The 25578-nt window shown below is 32.9% G+C and overlaps 4 protein-coding genes across 7 annotated transcripts; 1 reads left to right on the top strand and 3 right to left on the bottom strand.

The window, feature by feature from the left end:
* The first annotated feature begins 1054 nt into the window (after nt 1–1054).
* LOC107948947 (AMP deaminase) lies at nt 1055–7820 on the top strand. Of its 2 annotated transcripts, none has more exons than XM_016883623.2 (20): nt 1055–1657; nt 2207–2355; nt 2463–2649; nt 3076–3254; nt 3331–3382; nt 3479–3606; nt 3700–3879; nt 4259–4326; nt 4427–4569; nt 4939–5000; nt 5306–5419; nt 5573–5713; nt 5827–5979; nt 6225–6278; nt 6349–6459; nt 6550–6723; nt 6807–6887; nt 6979–7077; nt 7234–7363; nt 7468–7820. In XM_016883623.2, exons 1-19 carry the CDS (start codon nt 1297–1299, stop codon nt 7300–7302), a joined length of 2505 nt encoding a protein of 834 aa, XP_016739112.1. In that variant the 5' UTR covers nt 1055–1296; the 3' UTR covers nt 7303–7363; nt 7468–7820. The 2 variants fall into 2 exon arrangements, with proteins under 2 accessions (XP_016739112.1, XP_016739111.1); XM_016883622.2 differs by having other exon boundaries at nt 1086–1657; nt 6162–6278.
* Nucleotides 7821–10535: 2715 nt separating this feature from the next.
* On the bottom strand, nt 10536–13259 carry LOC107948946 (protein SCO1 homolog 1, mitochondrial). The gene is made up of 7 exons (XM_016883621.2): nt 12933–13259; nt 12652–12840; nt 12446–12536; nt 11846–12058; nt 11536–11625; nt 11300–11432; nt 10536–10902 (listed from the first exon to the last, which is right to left on the bottom strand). The coding sequence occupies exons 1-7, from the start codon at nt 13083–13085 to the stop codon at nt 10794–10796; spliced, it is 978 nt and encodes a 325-aa protein (XP_016739110.1). The 5' UTR covers nt 13086–13259; the 3' UTR covers nt 10536–10793.
* Nucleotides 13260–14084: 825 nt separating this feature from the next.
* Nucleotides 14085–16525, bottom strand: LOC121203000 (uncharacterized). 2 transcript variants are annotated; one of them, XM_041111412.1, is made up of 6 exons: nt 16155–16525; nt 15898–15993; nt 15040–15101; nt 14851–14909; nt 14710–14763; nt 14085–14320 (listed from the first exon to the last, which is right to left on the bottom strand). In XM_041111412.1, the coding sequence occupies exons 2-5, from the start codon at nt 15975–15977 to the stop codon at nt 14752–14754; spliced, it is 213 nt and encodes a 70-aa protein (XP_040967346.1). In that variant the 5' UTR covers nt 15978–15993; nt 16155–16525; the 3' UTR covers nt 14085–14320; nt 14710–14751. The 2 variants fall into 2 exon arrangements, with proteins under 2 accessions (XP_040967346.1, XP_040967345.1); XM_041111411.1 differs by lacking the exon at nt 14085–14320 and having other exon boundaries at nt 14480–14763.
* A 2748-nt stretch (nt 16526–19273) lies between these two features.
* On the bottom strand, nt 19274–23983 carry LOC107948061 (protein trichome birefringence-like 3). Of its 2 annotated transcripts, none has more exons than XM_041111409.1 (6): nt 23520–23983; nt 23201–23438; nt 22935–23106; nt 20819–21015; nt 20581–20739; nt 19274–19789 (listed from the first exon to the last, which is right to left on the bottom strand). In XM_041111409.1, exons 1-6 carry the CDS (start codon nt 23686–23688, stop codon nt 19456–19458), a joined length of 1269 nt encoding a protein of 422 aa, XP_040967343.1. In that variant the 5' UTR covers nt 23689–23983; the 3' UTR covers nt 19274–19455. The 2 variants fall into 2 exon arrangements, with proteins under 2 accessions (XP_040967343.1, XP_040967344.1); XM_041111410.1 differs by having other exon boundaries at nt 23201–23423; nt 23520–23849.
* Nucleotides 23984–25578: the final 1595 nt, after the last annotated feature.

Below are 25578 nucleotides of genomic sequence, written 5' to 3'. Positions count from 1 at the left end.
TCTTGCTTGATAATGCCATGTCATCGGCGGTACAAAGGGTGGTTCGCCCAAGTGGCAAATCAAGTGGCAAGCTTGTAATATGTCGATTGTTGTCAAGCATAGTATTGTATGTGCTTGCTCTGACATTCCATTTATTGAAGTAAAACGAGATTGTTAAGTCTCAGTGATACTTTAGTAATCCCCTCCTGAAGATGAGAGTATGCCGCTAATAGCAAGTAGCCTAATGGAAGGTTCGCTAAAAACTGTTAGCCTGATAGAGGGTCCAACAAGTGGTCGAAAACGGGTGATTTCCCTATGAATGGTGTCAAGCGTGAGGCATGCAAGTGGTTGATCATTGGGTGACCAGCTTGATGGTACTAGACAAAGAGTTGTCGTGTTGCCACGTGTCTCAGCCAGAGTAAAGGTATATCAATAGTAAAATCTAACAATAAATAAATTTTAAGTTGTTGATTGAATGATACCTTGTTATGCTAATTTTATTGAAAGCAAAATATTTTAGGATTATTTAATTTTAATTGTAATTATACAAAGGTATTGATTGATGTGAACTTTATCTACATTGATTGTAATTGATATTCTTTTAGAATTATATTACGTAATTTTGATTGTAATCAATTAAACGTGGTAATTTTTATGGTTTTTTTCAAGGAAAAAAATATAATGTTTGCAAATATGAATATTATAAATGACATTATTAGAAAAAAAATTATAAATATATAATTATTTCTTAGCAAATATAAAAGGAATAGTTTTTAACAAATAAATCAATCCTACCATTTAACAAAATTGACCTTTTTCACAATGAGTTGGATGCAAACACCACAATGGGACATTATTTCCTTAAAATATAACAAAAAAGTATGTGCATATTAATTGTTAATCGATTTAAAATTTATTTATTTTTCTTATAAAACTATTCATTTTTTAATATCAAATAAAATGATCATTAAAAAAGCGAAAAAGCATAAATTCCATTATCAAATTAATAAAAATAGATTAATCTGGTTTAAATTAATGTGTTTATTAGTCTTGATTCACAGAGATTTACTGAAAGATTGATGTCCTGGTTAGTGGGGATGTGTTAATGTATTATTATTTTAGCCCTATAAATACTGGAAACTAGCTAAGCTTTGTCCCGAATAAAAGAGAGCTCATCTCTCTCTCTCCCAACCCACATTTGCCAAAAGCTATTCAGTTTCATCGCTTTGTTTTTGTTTTTGTGTTTTTGTGTTTTTTTTTATCCTTTGCTGGCAACAGTAGATTAGGCGAGAGGAAAAAAGAGTGAGTTTTTTTTAGATGGACACGTATACAGTTCATCTAGCGATGGCGGCTCTGGTCGGAGCTTCGTTGGTGGCAGTGTCGGCGTATTATATGCATAGGAAAACCTTAAATCAGTTGCTGGAGTTTGCCAAGACGGTGGAGAGGGAAAGGGAGGACATTTCCGAGGGAGAAGAGTCGCCACAGCCGCAGCACTCCAAAAAACGGCGCGGCCAACACTTCCGCTGGAAGGGGAACGGATACTACCGCCGCGGTTCGGCGTCTTTGCCGGATGTTACTGTGATATCCGGCGGATTTGATGGAGAAGAGAAACGCAATGGTCCTGTCAATGTCGACGGGATTCCTCCCGGTTTGCCGAGGCTCCATACTCTGCCTGAAGGTAAACTTAGGATTTTGAACTCAAGAGCTTTTGGTTTTATGAGTTATTTAAATAAATGTAAAGTGTAAAAGTAAATGGCCTTTTGCGTTGACAAAATAAAGTTTTGCACATTGCAGAATTAAACAGCTCGAGAACTTGTTTTCTTTGTGTATTTCCATCTTTTTTTTTTTTACTTTTTGATAAGACACCCTGAAAATTATCACTGATTTTTGTTACCTTCAATGAAGGAAAAAGGGGAAATAGATTTACAACTAAACATGAAAAGAAAAGACTCCAATTTGAAACTTACTTTACTGCTTTTTTGTACGGAAGTACTTCAATGAAGAATCAATCTTGTTTTCTAGAGCATCTGAATCCAAATTTTGCTGACCTTCAAGCATGAAAACATGAAAAAAAGCAACTGAGCCCCCCCTTTTTTTTCCCATTTATGATCATTGGCTGCGGGTTACTTTCACTTTAGGGCTTGGAAAGAAAATTTATCGTTTTGAGCTATGTAACATGCATACTTTATATCTATAAAAATAATCTTTTTGCTGTATGGAACTCCAGCTAAGAGATCTGGAAGTCTTATCCGACCCACTTCTCCAAAGTCCCCTAGTGCAAGTGCCTTTGAGAGCATAGAAGGGTCGGACGATGAAGATAATATCACCGACAGTTCTAAGTTAGACATTACATATCTGCATACTAATGGAAATGCCGTGAGTAAACTTTCTTCCCTCTTCCTGCAGAAGTTTCTTCTGCTACGTACTCATAGTTTGTTGGGAGTTTGATCAAAACTATTTACTTAAATATCTCACATGTGTAGGGCCCAAATTTGCCTGATCACATCAATGCTAATGGAGAGGCAATGCAGATAGCTGCTTCTAGTATGATTCGGTCCCATAGTATAGCCGGTGACCTCCATGGTGTTCAACCTGATCCTATTGCAGCTGATATTCTAAGGAAAGAGCCAGAGCAAGAAACTTTTGCACGACTTAAAATTTCCCCTTCTGGTATTTGACTCTTTGTGATATGTGTGACTATAGGCTTCTAAGTAATAGATTTGAATCATAATGTTTATTATTGCTTCTTACGGCCCTTTCACCATTACTTGTATTCTAATGCTTAAATCATGTGTGCATTTAAAGTTCTCAACATGTTAAATATTTAGCAGTTTATTTAACTAAAAATTCTAACATTCAAAGTAGACCTAAAATCCATTCCTGCATGATTTTTTAAGACATGCTTAGCATTGTTTTAGAAAATATAAGTTAAATGGATTTTTAGTGTTTGTCAAATAGCCTAAGATAGTGTATATGTTTATTCCCCTGTTTGAAAGATTGCAAAGTCCTATCTTTAAGTTTAAGGTTTATGATGTCAGGTTTTATAACTACAATTTGCCAATCTGTTTTTTGTTATTTGTTGTATTCTTCTACCAGAGGTACCATCGCCGGATGAAGTTGAGGTCTATGTAGTTCTGCAAGAATGCCTGGAAATGCGGAAAAGATATGTATTCAAGGAGGCAGTTGCTCCTTGGGAAAAAGAAGTTATATCAGACCCAAGCACACCAAAACCTAATCCAGAGCCCTTTTTTTATGCTCCTGAAGGAAAATCTGATGTAAATTTACCTCAAGTACCTTGCATTTTTCATCATTCTTCCTTGGGGTTGTAAATATGCCTACCCTTTTTTGCAGCATTATTTTGAGATGCAAGATGGAGTAATACATGTCTATGACAATAAAGATAGTAAGTATTGAGAGGCCTTACGCTGAACCTTTCTTACTTGTGATATGATCTGAACGGCTATGCTTAATCATCTATTTTCATTCTTTTCCATTTCAGCTAGAAGGGAGCTCTTTCCTGTAGCTGATGCGACAACCTTTTTCACTGACTTGCACCACATACTTCGCGTTATAGCGGCAGGCAATATCAGAACTTTGTGTTTTCACCGGCTAAATCTTCTAGAACAAGTGAATGCTTCACCCTGCTTATGAAGTGCGTGCTAATTTTGTAACTTCTTATATTTGATCATTAAAATACTTTTTCATTTTGAGTTCATTCAGAAATTCAATCTTCATTTGATGCTAAATGCGGATAGAGAATTTCTGGCTCAGAAAAGTGCACCACATAGGGACTTCTATAACGTAAGGAAAGTTGATACACATGTGCATCATTCAGCGTGCATGAACCAGAAACACCTTTTGAGGTTTATCAAGTCGAAGTTGAGGAAAGAACCGGATGAGGTAACTTTTATTCTTGTTGATTCCCTCTGGTGTGTTTACAGGGGACCTTAAAATTGCTATTGACCTATTAAACCTGAGCACTTTTCAAGTTAAAGCATGTACACATGATTTTGCCATTGTTCATTGCTAGGGGGTTTCGGTGCTATGTAAATGTGTCTTTAAGTGTTGTCCTCTTTTTCAAATTGTGATCCTTTTTCTTATATTCATTTTCTAATGTGGAAGTTGCAGTCAAGCTCATTTGTTTGGTTTGATCAATCATAACAACACATATGTGATGTGGGAACAGCCTGATTGCTTTTCTGCAAAAGCTGAGGAAGTAGTGCATATGAAAAGACTCTTTTTTCCCCAAAAGTTGTTCACTGGGTTCTTCTTTGTTCAGGTTGTAATATTTCGAGATGGGACATATTTGACCTTGAAAGAAGTTTTTGAGAGCTTAGATTTAACTGGGTAATAATCTTGTTTTACCTATATTTTTTCTTTTGTTAAAAAAAAGGAAGGGAGAGATTATGCCGCTAATTATAATTCATTTTTGCTTTTGTTTGAGCAGGTATGATTTAAATGTGGACCTTCTTGATGTTCATGCTGACAAAAGTACCTTTCATCGGTTTGATAAATTTAACCTCAAGTATAATCCTTGCGGTCAAAGTAGGCTCAGGGAGATTTTCCTCAAGCAAGACAATCTTATCCAAGGTATATCCTTTATATTTTCGTAATTTTGGGGACAAGGGAGTATTGTGCCAAGACCAGATTGAAATAAGCAATTAATTTATATTAATTTGCTATGGCAAGTGTTTGTTTGATCTTTAAAATATAATATGATTTGGATATGGTGCTGAATCTAATATGTTTCTGCCCTTCCAATCTTTATTTTAAAGAACAATCAGTTTCTCTTATTCATATTTACGCATTGTTGTACGTTATAAGGTGGTGTTCTGATTCTTTTGCTGTAAACATGATTCCATATCTTTGTATTTTTTATTGATTTATTGCTCTGAAAGAATCTTTTCTTTCTGGTGATGTTTAATGTGAAATTACAGTTTGACTATTGTATCTCTGTAGGTCGATTCCTTGGTGAGTTGACAAAGGAAGTGTTTTCTGATCTTGCTGCAAGCAAATATCAAGTATTTCCTTATTCCCCACAAATACATTTTATCCCTGAGATTAGATTGTGCTCTGGCTCCTTGGACCTGGAGACAGAACTTTGAGCACTTGAGTAAAACCGTCATATGGTGGATGATTCTTCTATAAATTTGCTTTGAATGTTTAACTTAATTTTATGAGGAGCTATATGTAATCAATGAGCCAAATTATGGATTACTAATGTTTTCTTTTAATAATATGCATGAGGATGCTCCCTCTCTTTTTATGGACCCAACCATGTTCTCTGGGTTTTACTTTGTTTTGATGTTCAATTTGATTGTTGCAGATGGCTGAATACAGAATATCAATATATGGTAGGAAGCAAAGTGAGTGGGACCAACTGGCTAGTTGGATTGTTAACAATGATTTGTACAGTGAGAATGTTGTTTGGTTAATTCAGGTGCGAATAATCTCATTGAAATCTCAGTACCTAGTCACTAACCACTTTTCTGTTATATCTTGTGAACCTTTCTAAAGTATGACAGTGACCACACAGAAAAAACTATTGATTTTTGGCTAGGCACTGTGACATTTCTTCTATTTTTTGTTTCAGATCCCTCGACTCTACAATGTTTACAAAGAGATGGGGATTGTTACTTCATTTCAGAACATTCTTGACAACATTTTTATACCTCTGTTTGAGGTTACTGTGGATCCAGATTCACATCCTCAGTTACATGTTTTCTTGAAGCAGGTCTTGTATCTTTTTTTCTTTAACCATTTATTTTGGCAATGGTTTGGTGTGGATTGCATTGTGCCTTTGTTTGCATTGTTCGTCATGGCAACTGCTGCTTGTTGGCAATTCAGGTTGTAGGGCTGGATTTGGTAGATGATGAGAGTAAGCCTGAAAGACGCCCCACCAAACACATGCCAACACCAGATCAATGGACTAATGTATTTAATCCTGCATTCTCCTACTATGCGTATTATTGCTACGCAAACCTCTATACCTTAAACAAGGTATGTATTATATAAGTGGACCTGGTTTTAATCTTTACTAGATTTGAAGACTTTTATTGTCTTTTTTATTTCCAAATTACCTGTGCCAAGTTAAAGAAATGACTTTCGAGAATAGTTGGTTAAAAATAACTTTTTTTCTATATCATCTTCAATACTGCCTTTCTTCTTTAAATCCACAACAGATTCATCCTCATTGGCATACCATTTGGTATAAAATGCTGAACCATGTGGCACGATTTTTGCAGCTTCGTGAATCCAAGGGCATGACAACCATCAAATTCCGACCACATTCTGGGGAGGTACTCATGAAAGTTATACTCTACCTTCATGAATATTTTTTTTTGTCCCTCATATTTATTGTATTTTCAGGCTGGTGATATTGACCACCTTGCTGCAACATTTCTAACTGCTCATAATATTGCACATGGAATCAATTTAAGGAAATCTCCTGTACTACAGTATCTTTATTATTTGGCACAGGTAAGAAGAAAGGGAAACTTAAAAATATTTGAGTTAATCAATAGGAAGGGAATTTCTAACCGTTGTCATGGATTGGCATATTGGTACCAGATTGGTTTGGCTATGTCTCCTCTGAGCAACAATTCCTTGTTTCTGGACTATCATCGGAATCCTTTTCCAATGTTTTTCCTTCGTGGTCTGAATGTTTCCTTGTCTACGGATGATCCACTTCAAATACACTTAACAAAGGAACCTTTGGTGGAAGAATATAGCATAGCTGCTTCTGTAGTCTCTTCTCTCTCTCTCTCTAGGCAACTATATCTATACTTTATCTAATGTTAAAGTAAATTAAAGCCTTTGAACTGCAGGTGTGGAAGCTGAGTGCATGTGATTTATGTGAGATTGCCCGTAATTCAGTCTACCAGTCTGGTTTTTCACATGCTTTGAAGGTACATGCTTTTATTCGGAGACTACTGAGCTGATTCCTTCTTGAAATGATGGATTTATTAAAATTAGTTGTATTTTATTTATTTTTTTCAGTCACACTGGATTGGAAAGGAGTATTACAAGAGAGGGCCTAATGGAAATGAGATACAGAGGACAAATGTACCTCATATCCGGCTGGAATTTCGTGACAGGGTAAATAGTGTTTTTCCTGGTCATGCATTAAAGCCTAAAGGGGCTTCAATAACCTTAATACACCGCATTTACTGGTTTACTACTTTTAAATCAATCATGGTATCTGGGAGTAATTAAATTAAGCAAATTCGACATATATACTATAATTTACTGCAGATCTGGAGAGAGGAGATGCAGCTGGTGTACCTGGGCAATGCCATTATCCCTGAAGAAGTGGACAAGTAATGTGCAACCATACTGCACAAAATTCCATTGTTTAACACTACACATCACATATACTGAGGAGGTAGCCATCTGATTCTCTTCTGGTCCTGTTCTCTGTAGATTTCTAGTTTATCAATAAACAATTGGATTTATTTGAATAATAATACGAGGGATTATGTGGGGCAGTGGCATTTATTTATTACAACAGCAGGAGGCGGCAAAGAAAAGAAGCTGGCCTTTGGACATGAATCCTGCATAAAAAAAGGGATATGACGATCAACATGGGAAGCTAATGGATGGTATTTACAAGGCCACTGGTTGGGCAAAGCAAAAGCAAAGCTTAGCTTGTAGGTGGTGGTGGTGGAGGGAAACTTCTGCAAACATGACAAACACAAGAGGAAGCAGAATCCTTAAACAATACCATTTCAGATGACAATCAAAGATGATATCTTCTATTGTTAGGTAGGTTAAAGCTATCATAGAATACTACTACTTACTGTTTTATATAGTTACTACAATAATATATATTTATTTATCAAGGTAGGAAGTTTGCTCTCTTCTCTTGTCTTCTCATGCATTATCAATTTTGACCAGACTTCTAATTTCAATGTTATTCGAAAATAATCATTTATAAAATTAATATAACTTGGAAGCCACTATTTTAAGTTTGGTTACCCGACCTGAACTAGGATTCAGTTAATTGATTATGTTTTATTCACTTCACGATTTACATCCAAATTATCATATAATTTTGTCTCAATAAAAATGTAGCAGCTGACATTTTCTAAGTCAAATTTTTTGAACTTTAACCTCGGTATTTAAATATTTTAATAAATTAAATTTTATTAGAAAACATTTTTTATTTTCGAAAAAGGAATTAAGCTTTATTAAAAGATAAAAAACTGTTCGAAGCATAGTGCGTCGTTGCATATCACATAAAAGTAGGAGAATTAGGCAACAGAAAAAACTTCGCCATGAAACATCATTCTTCTAGGGAGGAATAGGATGTAAAAAACTCTTTAGTACGGCCGAAGCATCAGCACATTTGTTGCCTTCTCAGAACACATGCTTCAAGGATTTCAAAGTCATCTTGAGAAGGAATATCGTCTTCATCAATCAAAGGTGACAATATAATATTAGTATCTCTATTAAAAAGCAATCGGCACACTTGTTGCCTTCTCGAAACACATGCTTCAAGGACCTAAAAGTCATATTATGAAGAAGTATCTTGCATTCATCAATCAAAGGTGAATATATAATATTAAAAACTTTATCATAAGGCAAATTGAATGAAGACAGTGGCATCCACTTCTATCATAAGATTAGCTACACATTAAGATCTCTATCTATTCCAAGGTAGTCTCTAAGGGTCTAGAATTTCAACAGTAGTGGCTCTAGGAATATGACGATGAGATCCTATCATCCAATTCCCCTTATGGTTTCTTATGAGGACTCTCGCTCCCGCTTTGCCGGAGTTATCGAGTTTGAACTAGTCCACAAGAGGCGGTTTCTAGGTAACTGGAACAAAACGAGGAGATTTCTTTGTCTGACAGCTAAGGAAAGGCCAAAGAATTCTCTCATTGCTGAAAGCACCCTATCAATAAACAATTTTTTAGGACAAGTACCTTGAAAGATCATCGCATAATGAACTTGCCATATCTCCCATAAATGAAAAGCAGACAAAACATTTCAAGGAAACTTAGGTTTCTGCATCCACATTTTATACAAGAGGTTTGCAGACATATGATCTTCCTAGCTATTAGCATGGGTCGAGGAGATCTAGGTAGTAGTGTAAGCACTAATCCGAAGTTAATTTATGACTTAGGCAACTCTTAACAGGTATTGTATCTCTTCCTGATCATTGGAATAAAGAGATCACAATTCCTCCATAAAGAGATTTCTATGTTGGAGGATAGATTTTGTTAGGATAATTTTGAGCCCACATTTTCAAATGAAGAATCATATTTTGAGGTGATCCACAATAAAAAAACATATTTAAAAACTACTCCATTTAAAGTTTTTATTATATTTTTTCAAAATTTTATCTATAATAAACGTTAAAGAATAAGAGTTAAAAAGTTAAAAAATTTAACCATTAATGCTCTGTTTGGTTGGTGTATTATTTTTTACTCATGTTTTCGTATATGATTTAATTAGTTCAATTGATAATATTTAGTCACTCATAATTTATTTTTAGCTAAGTGAAGAAAATTTTTTCACTTATTTTGGAGGTCTTGTTTTTACAAGAGTTTTACTCACCTTTTTATTTCCAAGTTTAAATTTATACTAACTATTCTTTATTTTATGTTTAACTATTGCAATATATATGTGATAAATAAACCTTTTTTCTAATGTAATTACACTAGTAACCAAATGAGGCATAAAAATTAAAATGTGACAAGTTTAGTAGAACAGAAGGAGTATGTATTTTAAGTGTGTTTTGATGTAACATTGAAAAATACATTTTATTGAAGTTGTTTTTAATGTTTAATTTTTAAATGCATTTGATAATGATATTAAAATTTTAATTAATACAAAAATTTCCAACAAAAACAATCTTTTGGTGTAATTAAAAAAAGTAATATTAACTTAACAATTAACTATATATTTTATTCATATAGATTGTGTATATGTTAATTTTTTTTAATTTAGGTCAAATTTCATATACACAATCTATATGAATGAAATATGACGATTAAATCGTTAAAATATTAATCACACAAAAATATACAAATTTAATTTTTATACCAATACAAGTGAATCCCTCTCTATATAATTATATTCAATACTTAATTTTTACTAATATATCAAACAATTTTTAATATAATTTCTTCATTTTATCAAACATCACCGACCACACTAATCAATAATAAATTAACATTTGTATTATAAATTAAGTGAACCATTTTAAATTAGAAAATAAAACTAAATGTATCAGAAAAGAAAACTAAAATTATTAAATTATGAGAAAATATTGAAAATAAAAAGGAAATCAAGAAAATTACTACATACAAAATTGAAAGACGTGGAAAGAAAGCATAGTTTTGAATGTTACAATGAGTATTGTTTAGTACAAATGCAGAGACTTACAAGATACTTATAATTTTGATGAGAAATATATGTTTTCGCTTGACACATAAAACAACTACATGAGTAGCATTTATAATTATCAAAATCTAACAAAACAAATCTAATATCATTGAAGCAGAAACTTTACAATTTGTAGAAGACTGGCAGGTTACTCCATGAACTTGTGGCAGGCAATGTTATGTGCACATATAAATATAATTTTGTATCAAAATCAATCTCATACATGCAAATAAGCATTTATTTTCAAGTACAATTGCAATCTATTGAGCTCAAGCTTTCCAGCATAAAATTCTTTAAACATAAATATAAATCATGTATTCTTTTCAGGTGAAAACTAGAGAAAAATTGTTAGTCTCCGTGCCGAGGAATGGATAATCCAAATCAAACAAACCAGAACCTTATAGCTCAAAAAAGAACCATCTCTATTTTTTTTGTTGACTTATCTCTTTGATTACACCGTCGGTTAGTGAATTGACATCATTATTCTTCCCGAAAAACTTCACAAATTCCATTTTTGGATCCATCAAGTACCTGCATATGCATGTCAGAGCAAGAATCAAGTCAGAAATCAGAGTCTTCCTACAAGCAGTGCATGAATGAAATGCCAGTGGCAGCCAATAAACTAATGTTAAAAGGTGCTGATAGGTTTAGGAACTTTATATTGGTGGCACACATGCCCACATTTACTAACATCGCTACCTTCGAGAGTCCCAAGAGTACCAGTCCTCACTAGGAAAAAGGTGAAAACCTTTTCTCATCTCATCTCCTAATCAAACAACTCTTGCCAGTAAACTACCATCTTTTTTCTATTTTGAGGTCTGCTATTTTGTGTTCATCAATGTCAACATACACCAATGCCTATTACTATACAGATCTCAATTACCAGTCAACAACATTGTAGGTCAAATCAAACAAAGCTAGTACTTACATGACTATGGAATGATCAACAAGGTAATCTGAATCTTCCTCTGCCGTCTTCATATAATAAACTCGATATGCACGAGCAACTTTCTTTATCTCGTCCGGTGTACCAGTTAAACCTACTAATTTTGGATGAAACTCTGCAAAAGTGGGAAAATAATTACAGGTAAAAGTTTCGATGAACCAAATTACAGTTGCATAAGCAAATTGACCAAAATACTTCAAAAAAATACTATGAAGTACCTTTCACATATTCACGTACTTGCTCAACAGTATCTCTTTCAGGATCAACAGAGATAAATACGGGCACAATGTCTATTCCAGCCTTTTCCTCTAAGAAGTGAAAACAAAAGAAGACACCAAATAGAAATTGAAGTTACTACAAATGGATCACTTGAGTTGTTTCTAGCCTGACAAATTCTTGTCTCATATTCTAGTTTCATTATAAATAAAGAATCACATTAGTTTCTTTGATGATATGCAAGTTTTTAAATAACTAAACATACAATTCATAATTTTATTTTCTGGCCAAGTGAAACTATCAGCAACTTACTTATTTTGTCAATAGCAGCAGCTAGCTTTAGCAGCTCATCTGGGCAGATATCTGGACAGTGAGTGAAGCCAAAATAAACCAAAGTCCACTTCCCCTTAAAGTCTTTCTCAGTAACACGTTTACCGTCATGATTTACAAGACTAAATGGACCCCCGATGGCTGCTTTTCCAGCTGATGGTCCTTCTTTCACAGCCTTTGAAGCATTACTAATTTCTGCAGTAGTAAAACTTCAAGTCTTCAACCAATACGAGCAGAAAAAGAAAAAGTGATATGATACTAGTAATTAGTAATTGAAAATTGGAGACATTTCATTCATCGCCTAGCTGAACCATAAGAACTCTTTTCTGCCAAAGTTCAATTCATTTTGACAACACTGCTACTCTTAAATAAAGCCTAAAAAACACATTGTGATGCCCAAACTTGCAAGTTACAACTTTTAAAAGACTATCTTGCATATTGTAGAACCATGGAACTATGACATTAACGATGCCCGAAGTCGCAAGTTATAACTTTTAAAGACTCAACTGTTTATTGTGATGCTCTCTTTCCCAGCAATGCAAAACCTTTTAACATAACTTACAACTCACCATAGAAGTGTACCTTCAATATGTCTTTTCTTTAGATTGTCGTAGTAAAAAATAATACCGATTCCAGTGGCAAGCAGCAAAAGAAAACTCAACCATGAAACAGGCTGCAAATTCCAATCCAATCAAAACAAGATTCGAAACTTTTTAATCCAAAAAAAGGGGAAGTTTCAGAAAGAGAACAAATTAAGAAGCCAAAAAGGGGAATAAAAATTGAAGTACCCCGCCGCGAACAGGCTTGCCTTCACTACCACTGCTCTGCTGCGAACCTCCAGTGTTTTGGGTCTCTTCAGAATTGGTTTTCGATGACGAAGACGATTTCTCTTGATTTTCGGTAGGAGTTGCGGTGGAATTAGATAAAAACCTTCCATAAATTCCCAAGGATTTGAATTCAGCTCCAACAGGAATAACCTGTGAACCACCAAAAAAGAAAGATGAGAGATTGAAAGGATATTCTGGGTAACTTTCAAAAGGAGAAGAAAGAAATGAGGAGGGAAACGAACCGGAGGGAAGGAAGGGAGAGATGGAGCGCAAAGAGAGTGGGGGGTTATGGTTGAAGATGGAATGGAGGATCTGAATTGGCTCAGACTGCGGGCATAAAGACACCGATTAAAGCTTCGTAAACGAGATGCGTTTCTCCAAATAGCAGTAGCCATGGGATCTTTCCAGTCTTCAACTTTTGCGTTTCGATAAACCCTACTGTACTACGAAAGGAACAGGGGTTTTGCAAATAAAGGGAATTAGACATCATTTTAATTAGATCTCAACTCCACATTTCCTGCTGTATTGGGCTACTTTGGGAAGATTTGGAGTAGAATCCAAGCCCCACAGCCTATGTCCATGTGTTTTTTTATGATTTTTTTTCAGAGCTTTAAAAATAATAATGGTTAATCAAATACTACCACAGACCTTGATTTATATTTTTATAAATTGATAGTTCTTATTAGAAGGGTAAATTATATTACTAACTATTTAATTATTTTTAGTTAATTAATTATAAAAAATTACAAAATAAGTATTAGGTTATTTAATTTTATCTTTTTTTTATTAGCTGGTCAACGGTGGCCACTTTAAAAATTAACATAATAATAATTTTAACTATCAATATTTATAAATTATGTAATTTTAATTTTAATTCTTAACTTTGAATGTTATTTTTAAAAAGAAGAAAAGATGAAAATTATTATCATGAATTTTTGAATGTTTTTCATTTTATTTTTTATATTTTCAACACTAATAAATTTTTTTAAAACTTTTTAAGTAAAAAAATCTTAAAGAATAATAAGATTATTAAAAAAATTTAAATTACACAATATGTAAATATTATTTCAAAATCAAGATTAAATTTACACAACATAAAAATTTTAAAGTATAAAGTTATTTTATGAAAATTTCAAAATCTATAATTATTAATAAAAAAAGATAAAATTTAATAATTGAATGATAATTTCGTACATTTTTATAATTAATTGACAAAAAAATACCAGTAGTTGAGAGATATAATTGTGTGGATTGATGAGGCCAATCCAATCAATAGAACGTGAAATCTACTGACATGAAATCAATTTTTTTTAATATTTTTATTTTTATCTTTTTTAATAAAACCAAAAAAACCAACTCAACCAATCAATCCAACCGAATTCTGCAAACATTAATTCAATCCAAACACGAAAATTTTAATTAAAGACCCAGCTACAACCACGCCTCCGAACCCAATTTGCATCATCCCATACAATTGAATCAAGTCGAAACCCGAAACACAATAAAATTGAATTATTTTGTCTGAAAATCTCTTGGAAGTCAATGGTGGTTACCAAAAATGTTTATAGGGAGAGATGATCATTGATGCTCACATCTTTTGCCTATGATGAACAAACATCTTCAACCAGCACTGCAAGAGAGAGTTCATTTGACTTTGAACTTACCTTAAATCACAAGCCACACATTTTAACCTCTTATTTCATCAATTTAACATCTGGAAAAGTATATAAACATCAAGACCGAATGAAACGAGCAAATGCCACTATCCAAAATCACAACGAGTTCCATGTAACATAATACTACCACCAGCTTGTCAATATCACTCATTATAAATGGGATATATATATGTATCATTGCATATTCAAAAAGAAAACTTCTCCTACATTATCCAATTGGAAGAGAATAAACCACCTTTGAAATACATGCAGCAGTACCATAACCAGTGGATTAGAGGTGCCAAATTACGCCCCTCTATTTCAGAAAATGGATTCATATAGCAGTACATAAGCTAGAGATTACCAAAACTACGAGAGGGTCAGAGCAGTTGTACGAATACGATCATTAGTTTTTAGACTGCAAGGAAAACAATATGTGGTTAGAAACAATAAAATATCCACCAAAGGTAAAGTTTTAATATCAAGTTAAATAATTACAGCCAACCTCCATGTTTTTCGAGATTTCTTTCATTTGTTCAGCGAGTTCTTGCCTCTTCTTCTCAGCTGCATGCACCAAAGCCGGCAATTAACATCAGCAAGGTCTTTCGTTGGCTTTTTGTAGGATAATAGCAGGTTAAATTCACACACAGAATTTAGAAAAAGATCATAGTAACAGGACGAGACATGCACATACCCATACTGGAGATATCTTCTATCCTCTTTGATGTCCTCACAGCAAATCTTTGGAATGCAGGGCTGAAAAATAAAAAACATAAAAAACCAAAGAAGATAAAAAAGAAACAAAGGTTGGTCCTCGAAGGAATCATAGAGCAATGATTAATGTAAGCAAACAAACAATCAATGAAACTAAAAGGAAAAAGAACTCAGATTGCCTAAAACTATGAGAAAACTTTCCACCGGCTATTAAAGATCAAACTTCAATGTTCAATTATTTATTTTGTTCATATGAAAATTTTCTCAATCCCCCCCCCAACAAAAAAATCCAGTTCCAGATATTTTACACTGGAGATAGCATATGCCTAACATTAACAACTCTATCGAAGCAAACCAAATTTCGGAATCCTTTTCCTAGATGATTCACAAACTTTAAAAACAAAATTTGGTCTCAAGCATTTGAAAAGATATATTAAACAAAAAGTCAATATCATTTCAAATAAATTTGTACCAAAAAGGGAAAGGGGGCTGATTTTGAGGTAAAAATCTTCTCAAACCTCCTTAATCCATAATGCAAGGCATGTTGCACTATCGATGTGTGTGTGTGTGTGTGTGATTTGAGAATTGAGGCACTTTTGCTTCAAGTGAACGAACTGATGGGAAACAGAGCAGTCCCAGCAGCCAGAGAAAGAAGCTTCCATAAATAGTTAACAAACAACAAGCTATTTTCAAGTCTTTAGAATTACACGAACAAATATTCAACCTTTCTGATCTCGAGAAAATATTTTGATTTTTTTTCTTATTCTAGAAAAATAAATCAATAAGGAAAAAAAATCAATGGAAAATAATGAAAAATAAACCAGAGAAAAAAAGGTACCTATTTGCAAGTCTATCAACGACAAGCTCATTGACGACATAAGATATAACTCTGTGCATGAAATTTCCTCCTCCAGCCATGATCAGTTCCCAAAATCTGATAAAAAAATTAAAATAAAAACAAATATCAGATCAAAAAGCCCGAAGTCAAAAAAACCCTAATATTTTTGTTAGACAACAAAACAATCATTATGTAATTATATAAAAGGTTAAAAAAGAATTAACGCTAGGACTTATGATGATAAAGAGGAGTTTTACCTGGCAAATGAAAACGATGAAGACGATGTAGCAGGCTCCTTTGTTTCTCGAAGCTACCTGATCTCTGTTAAGGAGGCTTGAGTTTCGTTTATATCAGGCGCAGGCAGGACCGCACGAGTGTCCTTCTGAGTTGTGGGGTTGAAGCTGGGTCAGGGCTCAGGGGCTTTGATGGACCATGGCGATTAACAGGCCAGAAAACTTTTTTGTTGTCTAAACGAAAAGTTTAGCTCCTTGGGCCTTTCCAATTCTTTTTCTTTGTCTTGTTGGATTTATAGAATTCTATTTTCAACAATCAAGAAATTTTATATATTCTTTTACAAGGGAAATTACAAGTTTGATACATATTCCCGGACAAAGGATCGAGACGCAACTCCTCCAATTCAAGCAAGGTCACTTGTACATAAATTTACCTCATTCATCTTTTAAAAATTAATAATGTCTCGTGTCATATCTTATAACTTTAAAAGTCAATCAAATCTAAATGAGATACCCATAATTTTGTCAATTGAGTCTTAGTTCGATTGGCATTGGCATTATTGTCAATGCAGAAGGTCATGAGTTTGAGTACGTTGAAGTGCATTATCTTCCTATTTAAGGGTTGGGGAGGGGTTATGAGTAGTTCTAGGCATAGTATCAAAAAGAGCAGTTATGATAAGAACCTTAATGAAATTAATGTTAAAAAAAAAAAAGATATCCATAATCTTAAAATTAGACTTGTAAGCTAAAGTGATCATTTTTGAAAGACCCACATTAAATCTTCAAACCTATAAAAATAAAGCCTTACTACCAATGCCCTATGAGGTCAGGATACCAGCAATATTTTGCCTATAACCACTATGGTCAACCTAGTCATCACGAGGGATATTCGTACAACACCACCCATCTAGCCTACCAATAGTATCACTAGCAAATTTACACGCAACCTCAGCCTTAGTACTACCATAGCTACCTAAATCAATATGAACCTCAAGTTGCAACTTGCAAATAACCCCCTACCCCTATTGCCACTAACTGACCATTCCTCCATCCAAAACAATATGAATGCGAGCCAACAATATACAAAACTACCGAAGCAACTCAAGCTCCTTCAAGAATAGTTCCAACGACATCAAGGAACATTGCAATAAAATGCCCAGCTCATACATGAATTTGAGGCACGTAAAGGCCATTAGCAAAAAAATACTAAAAGACAAGATAATGACGAATTGGGAAGGACCCTATGTAAAAAAGGTTAGCTGTGAATCATATCAATTGGTACGATTCAATAGTAAGTTCATCCTAAGAATGCGTATATTATGTAGTAACACCATCCCAACTAATATTAATATGTGAAGAGAAGGTGTAAAGATTCCCTATTTGTGATTTGTGTCATATGGTGAAGGAAACTGTGAAGCATCTAATGATAGGGTGTCAATAAGTGGGGTTGATATGGTTTGAAGCATGTTATAGTATTCATGTTGATAGGCAAGTGATCAATTTTGTATTAATTAAGTCATAAAAATATGATAGGTCTTGCCCATAAATTTAGGCAATAAATGTCATTTCAAATTTGACATAGAGTACATATAAAACAACATATACATGAACAACTTTGATCAACATTTTTGAAAAAAAAATACTATGCCTATAAATTGAAGAGGGTTGTTTGTTTTGGGGGGTAAATTACACCAATAGTCATTCAACTTTAGGGTAGCTGACAAAATAGTCACTTTGGTTTCAATTCAGTCACTCAACTTTTGAAAAATAACAAAACAGACCTTTTAACCATTTTTCATTATAAACGTAACGGAAAAGTGGCATGCCATTCTACTATGTAAACGACCCCAAATTAAAACCCTAGTTAGGCTGGGCGATAAAAGAAGAAGAAAAAGAAGAAGGAAAAAGGATGAGGAGAAGAGAAAAAATTTGAGATTTGTGACTGAGCCAGGAATCGAGAAAAGAAAAAAAAGTCATGGATCGCGGTGACGACGGTGAGGCAAGCTTCACAAAGAAAGGTTCCAGTGGTGAGAACGGTCGAGAGCTTTTCTTCGCCATATCCAGCCAAATGCACCATCTAATCTCTTCTCAGGTCATCTTTATTTCTTCTTCTTTGTACTAGATGCTTTGGACTTAGAATCTGCCATGGTTTAGGGATAAAACGATGCAATTGTTGCTATTTCCATTTCTTTTTCTCTATGGGATTTTTGTTTTCTTTATTACCTTTTGTCTTAAAACTTTTTATTGGTTTACTACCATGGTGATGTTTGGTAAGTATCTGATTGTGAGTGTTTTGTTGAGTACATATGGTTTGTATTGAAATGGAAACTCATTTGTCAGTTAATGGATCTTGTTGGTTATACCCATGTAAGGTCTAAACCTACAGTAGTTAATGGATGATGATGATGTTTAATGTTGACCATCATCTCTCTTTCGTGGAAAATGGAAAATGAAAACTGCATTTTTTTTAAAGTTGAGCATATTTGTGTTAGTGAAGAAGAAGAAGCAGATCACTATATTTGAAAATAGAGATTGTTGGGGTGGAGAAGAAAAAGCATAAACATATTGGGTCATTTACGTAAAAAGTAAAAAAATTGGGCCATTTATTAAAAAATAGAAAATGAAGGACGAAAAAAAATCACTCAACTTTGCCTCGTCCAACGTGGCAAGTTAACTAGCCACGTTAGCGGTCCCGTTAAGCCAGTGACGAAAAAAGTTAATGGGTGACTAATTTGTCACTTTTTGATAACGTTAGTGATTGTTTTGTTATTTTTCTAAAGTTGAGTAATTGAATTGAAACCAGAATGACTGTTTTGTCAGCTACCCAAAATTGAGTGACTGTTGGTGTAATTTACCCTTCTTCTTCTTTTTTTTTTCATTTTAATATTTCATACTTATGTTATCCACGAAATAAGTACATATATATTTACAATTTGAACCATGTGTTTTAAATATTATACGCAACGTATTTGAATCACATTTAAAGCCTAAATTAATAAGTAAGTTCATTGAAGGAGTTGATTGATACAATATTAGTACTTAAAAGGATATTAGAAGTCTTTGAAATTTGGGACCAATTTAGAAACTATGGTTTGATGATATTCGGCGATAATAACCCAAAATTCGAATAAATCATGATTAAAGAAAATGAAATGATTCAGCTGTTGTTTCTTGTAATTTGATAGGAAACAACATCTTGTATGCACAAAATTTGCTTAAGAATACAACTTGCAATATACAAATCAAAAGAACTTTGAATTAACGCATAACAAGCAGATTAATTCCCTTCTCGGTTTCTGTGGAGTGAAAAAATGAAAATAAAAATCTACAAATGTGCTAAAAATATTTGATTCCAAGTATCGGGAACACCAGGCAAGCACCAATGGATGCAATCGGCATGACGGCCTGGATCTGCTTTTTCCTCGTCGTTCAAAAGCCGTCCCCCAGTTTCGGTATAAATGGATGAGTGGGCATCGATCCTGTACTCTGAAAGCTGCGTAATGTTAAGAACCGAAACGGGGACTTTCATTTTGTTGATCACACCAGCCACCACGCTCATCATATCCTTGTTGGAACCGCTTCCCCAGAATTTCTTCTTCATCACTGGCTTCGTTTCGTTGAAGCATTTAAGCCCATCTTCCCTGCCCCAGTCTTTGCTCCTGCACGATAAAAGCATTCATGCCCATGGTTATATTTGGCAAAAAAATACACGGGGTTGAGAAAATGTCAAATTCTGATTTTGGTCCCTCTACTATGTTCAATTTTGAAATTAGTTCATGTATTTTAATTTGATATAATTTGATAATCTACTTATAGAATCTCATTAGTTAGTTATTAATTATTTCAGTTAAAATGCTGATTTGATTTTTTTTAAAATATCAACATGATTTTTCTAGAAAGGTGTTTTTAAATATATATATCCTAGTTTAAATTTCAGTCCATCTTTTTTGTCCCAGTCTTTGCTTCTGCACATTTGGTAAAAATAGGTAATATTAAAAAAAATAAATTTTAATTTTGCTCCTTTTACTTTATTCAAGTTTTAGAATTTAATCTATATATTTTAATTAGACATAATTTATTCCCTCTACTTTTATAATATCATTAGTTAATCTAAATAGTTAATATTATTAACTATTTTGGCTAAAATGATGACATGAATTTTTTTTCTTAAAAACATTACTTTTAACTCATCATTCTAACATAATTCGTTTTCTTATTAGAATGATGTTTTTAAGAAAAATTCATGTCAATAGTCAATATTTTAACCAAAATAGCAAACGCTATTAACTATTTATGTTAACTAATAACATTATAAGAGTAGAGAAAATCAAATCATGTCAAATTAAAAGACATTGACCAAATTACAAATTTGAACATAGTAGAGAGATCAAAACTGTAATTTAACCTTAAAAAAGCAAGATTAGAAAGAGAAGAAGGAGAAGAAGCAGACTTGGAATGTATAGAGGACATAGTAGTGAAGAAAACACGTGTCTTGTTGGGATTGATGGTAGAATCGATCCAGTTAGCCCATGTCTTCAAACCGATTTTGTAGGCAACCGGTGTATCTAGCTGTGCATAACCTTCTTCACCATTTGCGAACGAACCCCATCTGTTCATGTAATGTTCAAAATCAGAAGCTTAAACCCAGAAAGAAATTATTTGGAATGGAGAGCGGAGAAGTTACATACAGTGTTTTGAGGCGAAGGCCAATCATCCACCAAACGTAAGTATTGAAGGCAAGGATATCAGCTCCTTCCCAGTTTTTTGACTGCTTGGAAACTGAGTCAACTTTTATGATTCTCTTCTTCGGTTCTAAGATATTCACCTCAGTATTGGATTCAACTAGAAACGGAGCCCAATAAAACTCTATACTTGCATTATATTCCTGCCAAAGATTAATGGGGTTGGGTCAGTGTTAGCTTTTATGTTATTTTCTGGATTCTGGTGTACCTTCTCTTTAATCAAATCATGATTTGACGTAACACTTTACTATGACTACCATTAGTTCCCCAGCTAACGCAGGGGGGATTAATATTTTTTTATAATTTATTTAAATAATAATTACTTTTAAATTGGGATTAATATTTTTTTATAATTTATTTAAATAATAATTACTTTCAAATTAAAAAAAACCATAAATTTAAGTAATTAATTAATTATTTTTCCTTAAAAATTAATTATTATTTATTATATAAAGTATTTATTAATTTAAGTGTAAGAGGTGATAAGTGTTCTATAAAATATAATAAAATATTAAAAAAATAAATATTTTATAAAAAGATATTTGTCAATTTTTTAAAATTATTTGTTAAATAAAAAAAAGCACATTACTGGAGTATCATAATATTATTAATATATTTATGTGTGAATCATTTTACTAATAAATTATTTAAAGTAAAAACCTAAAATAATTTTTTCAAGCAAAACTATAATAGAATAAATTTAAATTTGTTGAAAGTTACGAACAAATTATGTATAGGCTAAAAATATTATCATTAATAATATATTTTATTAATTGCTTAAATAATTTTATGATAATTTATCAAAATTAATTATTTTAAATACATTGTTATTTAAATTGGAAAAAAAAGCTTATTTAATTTATAGCAATTTTTGTGGCCAATTTTTTTTGAAGACTTTATATTAGATTTGTAATTTTGTTTGTGGGATTAAAAAGCTTAAGCGACAATTAGGATAATAATCCTAAAAATAAATAGATAAAATTTTACAAATAAATTGAATATGAATTTCATTGGAGTTCAAAGTAGATGTAGGAACAAAATCATCTAAATACTTGATATAAAATAAAAATTAATACAGGAATCTAGCTCATTTGCAATTAATTTAAAATTTTAAATCCAATTGGTATAATTTTTATTGGATTTTTTTCAATTTTAAATATGCGGCATTTTAATATTCAAAAGTTTGATTTAAAAATTAAAATTTAATTGATAACTAATATTTAAATTTATAGAAACAGATTAATAATGTTATTAATTTAATTTAATTTTTAAATCAAACAAGTAGATGATAAAATTTTTAAAACAAAAAAGCGAGTGAGAGGGACTAAAAGATGTTCAGGGACTGAGGGATAATTAGACCCTTTTTTCTCCCTTACTTAATAAAACCCCAACTGCTAGCGTGTCAGCATTCAAAAGCCTAATTTCTACACTACTCTATGCATTTCAATATGTTGTTATAGATGATGATGTCTTTGTTCACAATCACCAAGATGATTAATTACTAGGTGCAGTGGGATTTAAAAAAAAAATTAGTGAAAAATAACTATTCTCATAATCACATTTTAAATGTCATAAAATATTTTTAGTTAACAAAAATTTTAACCTTACTGAAGTACAGAATTAAATTATGTAAAATAAAATAGTTAAAATATGTGATAAGTTTTTCTACTTTTCAAAATTTAGAATTTAATTCTTATATTTTTATTTTCAATAATTTAATACTTGTATTTTTAAAATTTTAAAATTTAGATCCAATTATTAACATTGTAAAATTTGTTAGTTTAACATTTTAAAATTAAAAAAAATTATTTGGTAGCCATGTAATTAAAAAGATAACATTGTAATTAATTTAAATTTAAAAGAAAAAATTAACAGTGTTAACTGTTAAATCTAAATTTTAAAATATAAAAAGTAAAGAGACTAAAATCTTGAAAATAAAAGTACACAACCAGGATTAAATTCAAAATATTCAAAAAATACAGGGACTATTTTTAACCAATTAAAGTGTAAAAAAATATAATGGGATTTGACCAAATATTTCAAATGTTAGAGGGGTAAGTACCTTGGCTTTGAAGACATTACGAATTTTGCCTCGTTTCATAGACTTCTTTTGTGGAGGAATAGTCCATTCTATCATACAAACGAAAGATTCCCATTGACTCCTTTGCAGGGAATCCCCTGCAAACACCAACCTCTTCCCTCTAAGCTTTTCAAGCGCAACTTCTGGATCAAATCTACACATGAAATGAAACATTAGAAGGAATAAAACTGATTACTTCATTAGACGTCCTCAAAATTCAAATTCTAAAATAAATGTATGTTTGTTACTTAGGCAAGTAGCAGTCGTCTGGCTGCCATTCCCAATGACGGTAATCAAGATCAAGCCGACCATTTTTGACGCAAGAAAATTGCCTGTCCACGTACGGACAACTCCTGTCTGTGTACAGAGGCTTGATGGAACGGTTGAACACCCACTTCCCACGAGTTATATCACATTCCTCAGGGTCAAACTCGAACCTATCGTCTAGTTCGGGGTTTTCTAGGTTCTTCTCTGCTGTTTCATCCTCTGTTAGACAACGACATCATAACAATAAAATCCTCGTACAAAAAAATTCAATCATAAAACAAACCCTGTTGAATCACTTACTAGCTTTAACAACAGCACTTGTTCTTCTAGCACAGGATTTAGATTTGAGAAAAGAACTTGAAGAGAGAAAACTGAGTCTTTCAGTATATAAGAGAGCAAGGAAAGCAAAACCGCAGAGTGTAACAGTGATGATTGAAAGGGGTAGCTTTCCTCTGTAACCTTTCATCATAATGGTTGAAGGAGATGCTACAAAGAGGCGCTGAGGCAGAGCTGAGAAATATTAAAACCCAAAAGCCAAAACAGTGTGATAAAAGGCATCAGAGAGCTCAGCTGGTGCAACAGAATGATGACCACCTTTGTGTTTTGAGTAGGAGTAAAGCTAAAGCTATGGTTTGTGGGATTTTTGACATATATATATTGGTTTAGCATAATGTAATGGAAGGTAGAGAGTAAGTTCAAAGGCTAACATCCTTGTCTAATCTTCTTCCTTTTCGTGGAAGCTACATGATCTAAATCACCATTTGAATCTAAATTTATACCTTTAAACGTTTTAATTAGGTGAAGTAAATGATGTATCTTTTCGTAACAGGCTTTCTTTTCAATTCTTTGTGCTCCTATCGTTGCTGAGTATGGTATCAATTTTTTGTCTTCATTTGGTAGCAGGAGAAAAGCTGATGTCGACTGACGTACTCGCAGTATCTTTTACGGTCCCCATGTGTGTGTACGCAAGGGAGACGGCAAGAAGAAATTTTTGGCACCTGTTATAATTCATTTCATGAATATTCTTTTATAAAAGTATTTTTTTAAAAAAAATTACCCACATTTTAGATGTGAAATCATCTAATATATATCGTAAATAAATAAAATCGAAAGTAGATACATTTTATAATAAAATGTATCATAAAATATACATAAATGCCATTAATAAGAGGAGAGTGACTCATTCCATAATATAATGTGCCATAGAGTACATGAATCTCATAAAGCATTCAAAGAGCCTTTTCTTTGTATATTAAGTCATCCACAACATGCAAAGTGTATGTAATATTGCAACAATTCTCCCCTTGGATGGCTATTCCTTATAAATATGCTCTCTTAAAACTTTGTAAAAAAAATGAGATAAAAATCTAGTGAAGGAAAAAAAGTGAAAATATTAATAAGAAATGAAACCTCCCATCAAATGTAACCAATTATATATTATTTTTAAGATGACACATTCAGGAGCAAATTTAGATTTTGTTTTGGGGGAGAATTTAGACTGAGGAAAAACAAAGTAAGTGGACTAAGCCAAACGAGTAGTCTACATTTTGTATACCGAGGTAAGTTGTATGTAAATAATGCAACTATAATGTTATTATATGCATTTGAATTGATATAGCATAAATTGCTTGTTTGTGGAAATGATTGTGTATGATGAATATTGAGATAGTAGAACTCCCGTTTGAACATTAGGAAATAAATCAAATATTCGTGCCATGACACTCGGGTCATTTGTGTGCTAGTGTAAGACATGTCTGGGACAAGCATCGGCCACATTATGAGAGCCAATGTAATACCATGTCTGAGACATGGCATCGGCATTGAGATGAGAGATAGTGTAAGACATGTCTAGGACATGGCATCGGCCTTCGAGATGTAAGTCAGTGTAAGACATGTCTGGGACATGCATCGGCTACAAAATACGTCAGTGTAAGACCATATCTGGGACATGGCATCGGCACGGATATGTGAGAGTCAATGTAAGACCATGTCTGGGACATGGCATCGACTTGATGGATGAGCTAGTGTAAGACCATGTCTAGGACATGGCATTAGCATTATACACCGTGTTTGAGGCTTAGTGAATATTCGATGGTATTTTAAATGGTTCTACGGCGAGAGTCATAGTTTAAGTTTAACAAGAAAAGTATAACCATGTTGTGAGTGGTACAAGTTCCAATTTGAATGTATGAGATGTGAGCTTAGTATATGCTATGTGAATGGTATTGGATAGTGATGAGTAAGTTGTGTTTATACTTATTTTTGTATCTTGAGCAAGATGAAGATTAGTAAAGTTGTCACTATATTTATTTTCATGCAACTTACTAAGCTTTATGCTTACCCTATTTCTTTCCATTTT

The sequence above is a fragment of the Gossypium hirsutum genome, chromosome A04 (genome assembly GCF_007990345.1).
Source record: "Gossypium hirsutum isolate 1008001.06 chromosome A04, Gossypium_hirsutum_v2.1, whole genome shotgun sequence".
NCBI lineage: Eukaryota > Viridiplantae > Streptophyta > Magnoliopsida > Malvales > Malvaceae > Gossypium > Gossypium hirsutum.
This window is presented reverse-complemented; position numbering and strand designations above follow the sequence as displayed.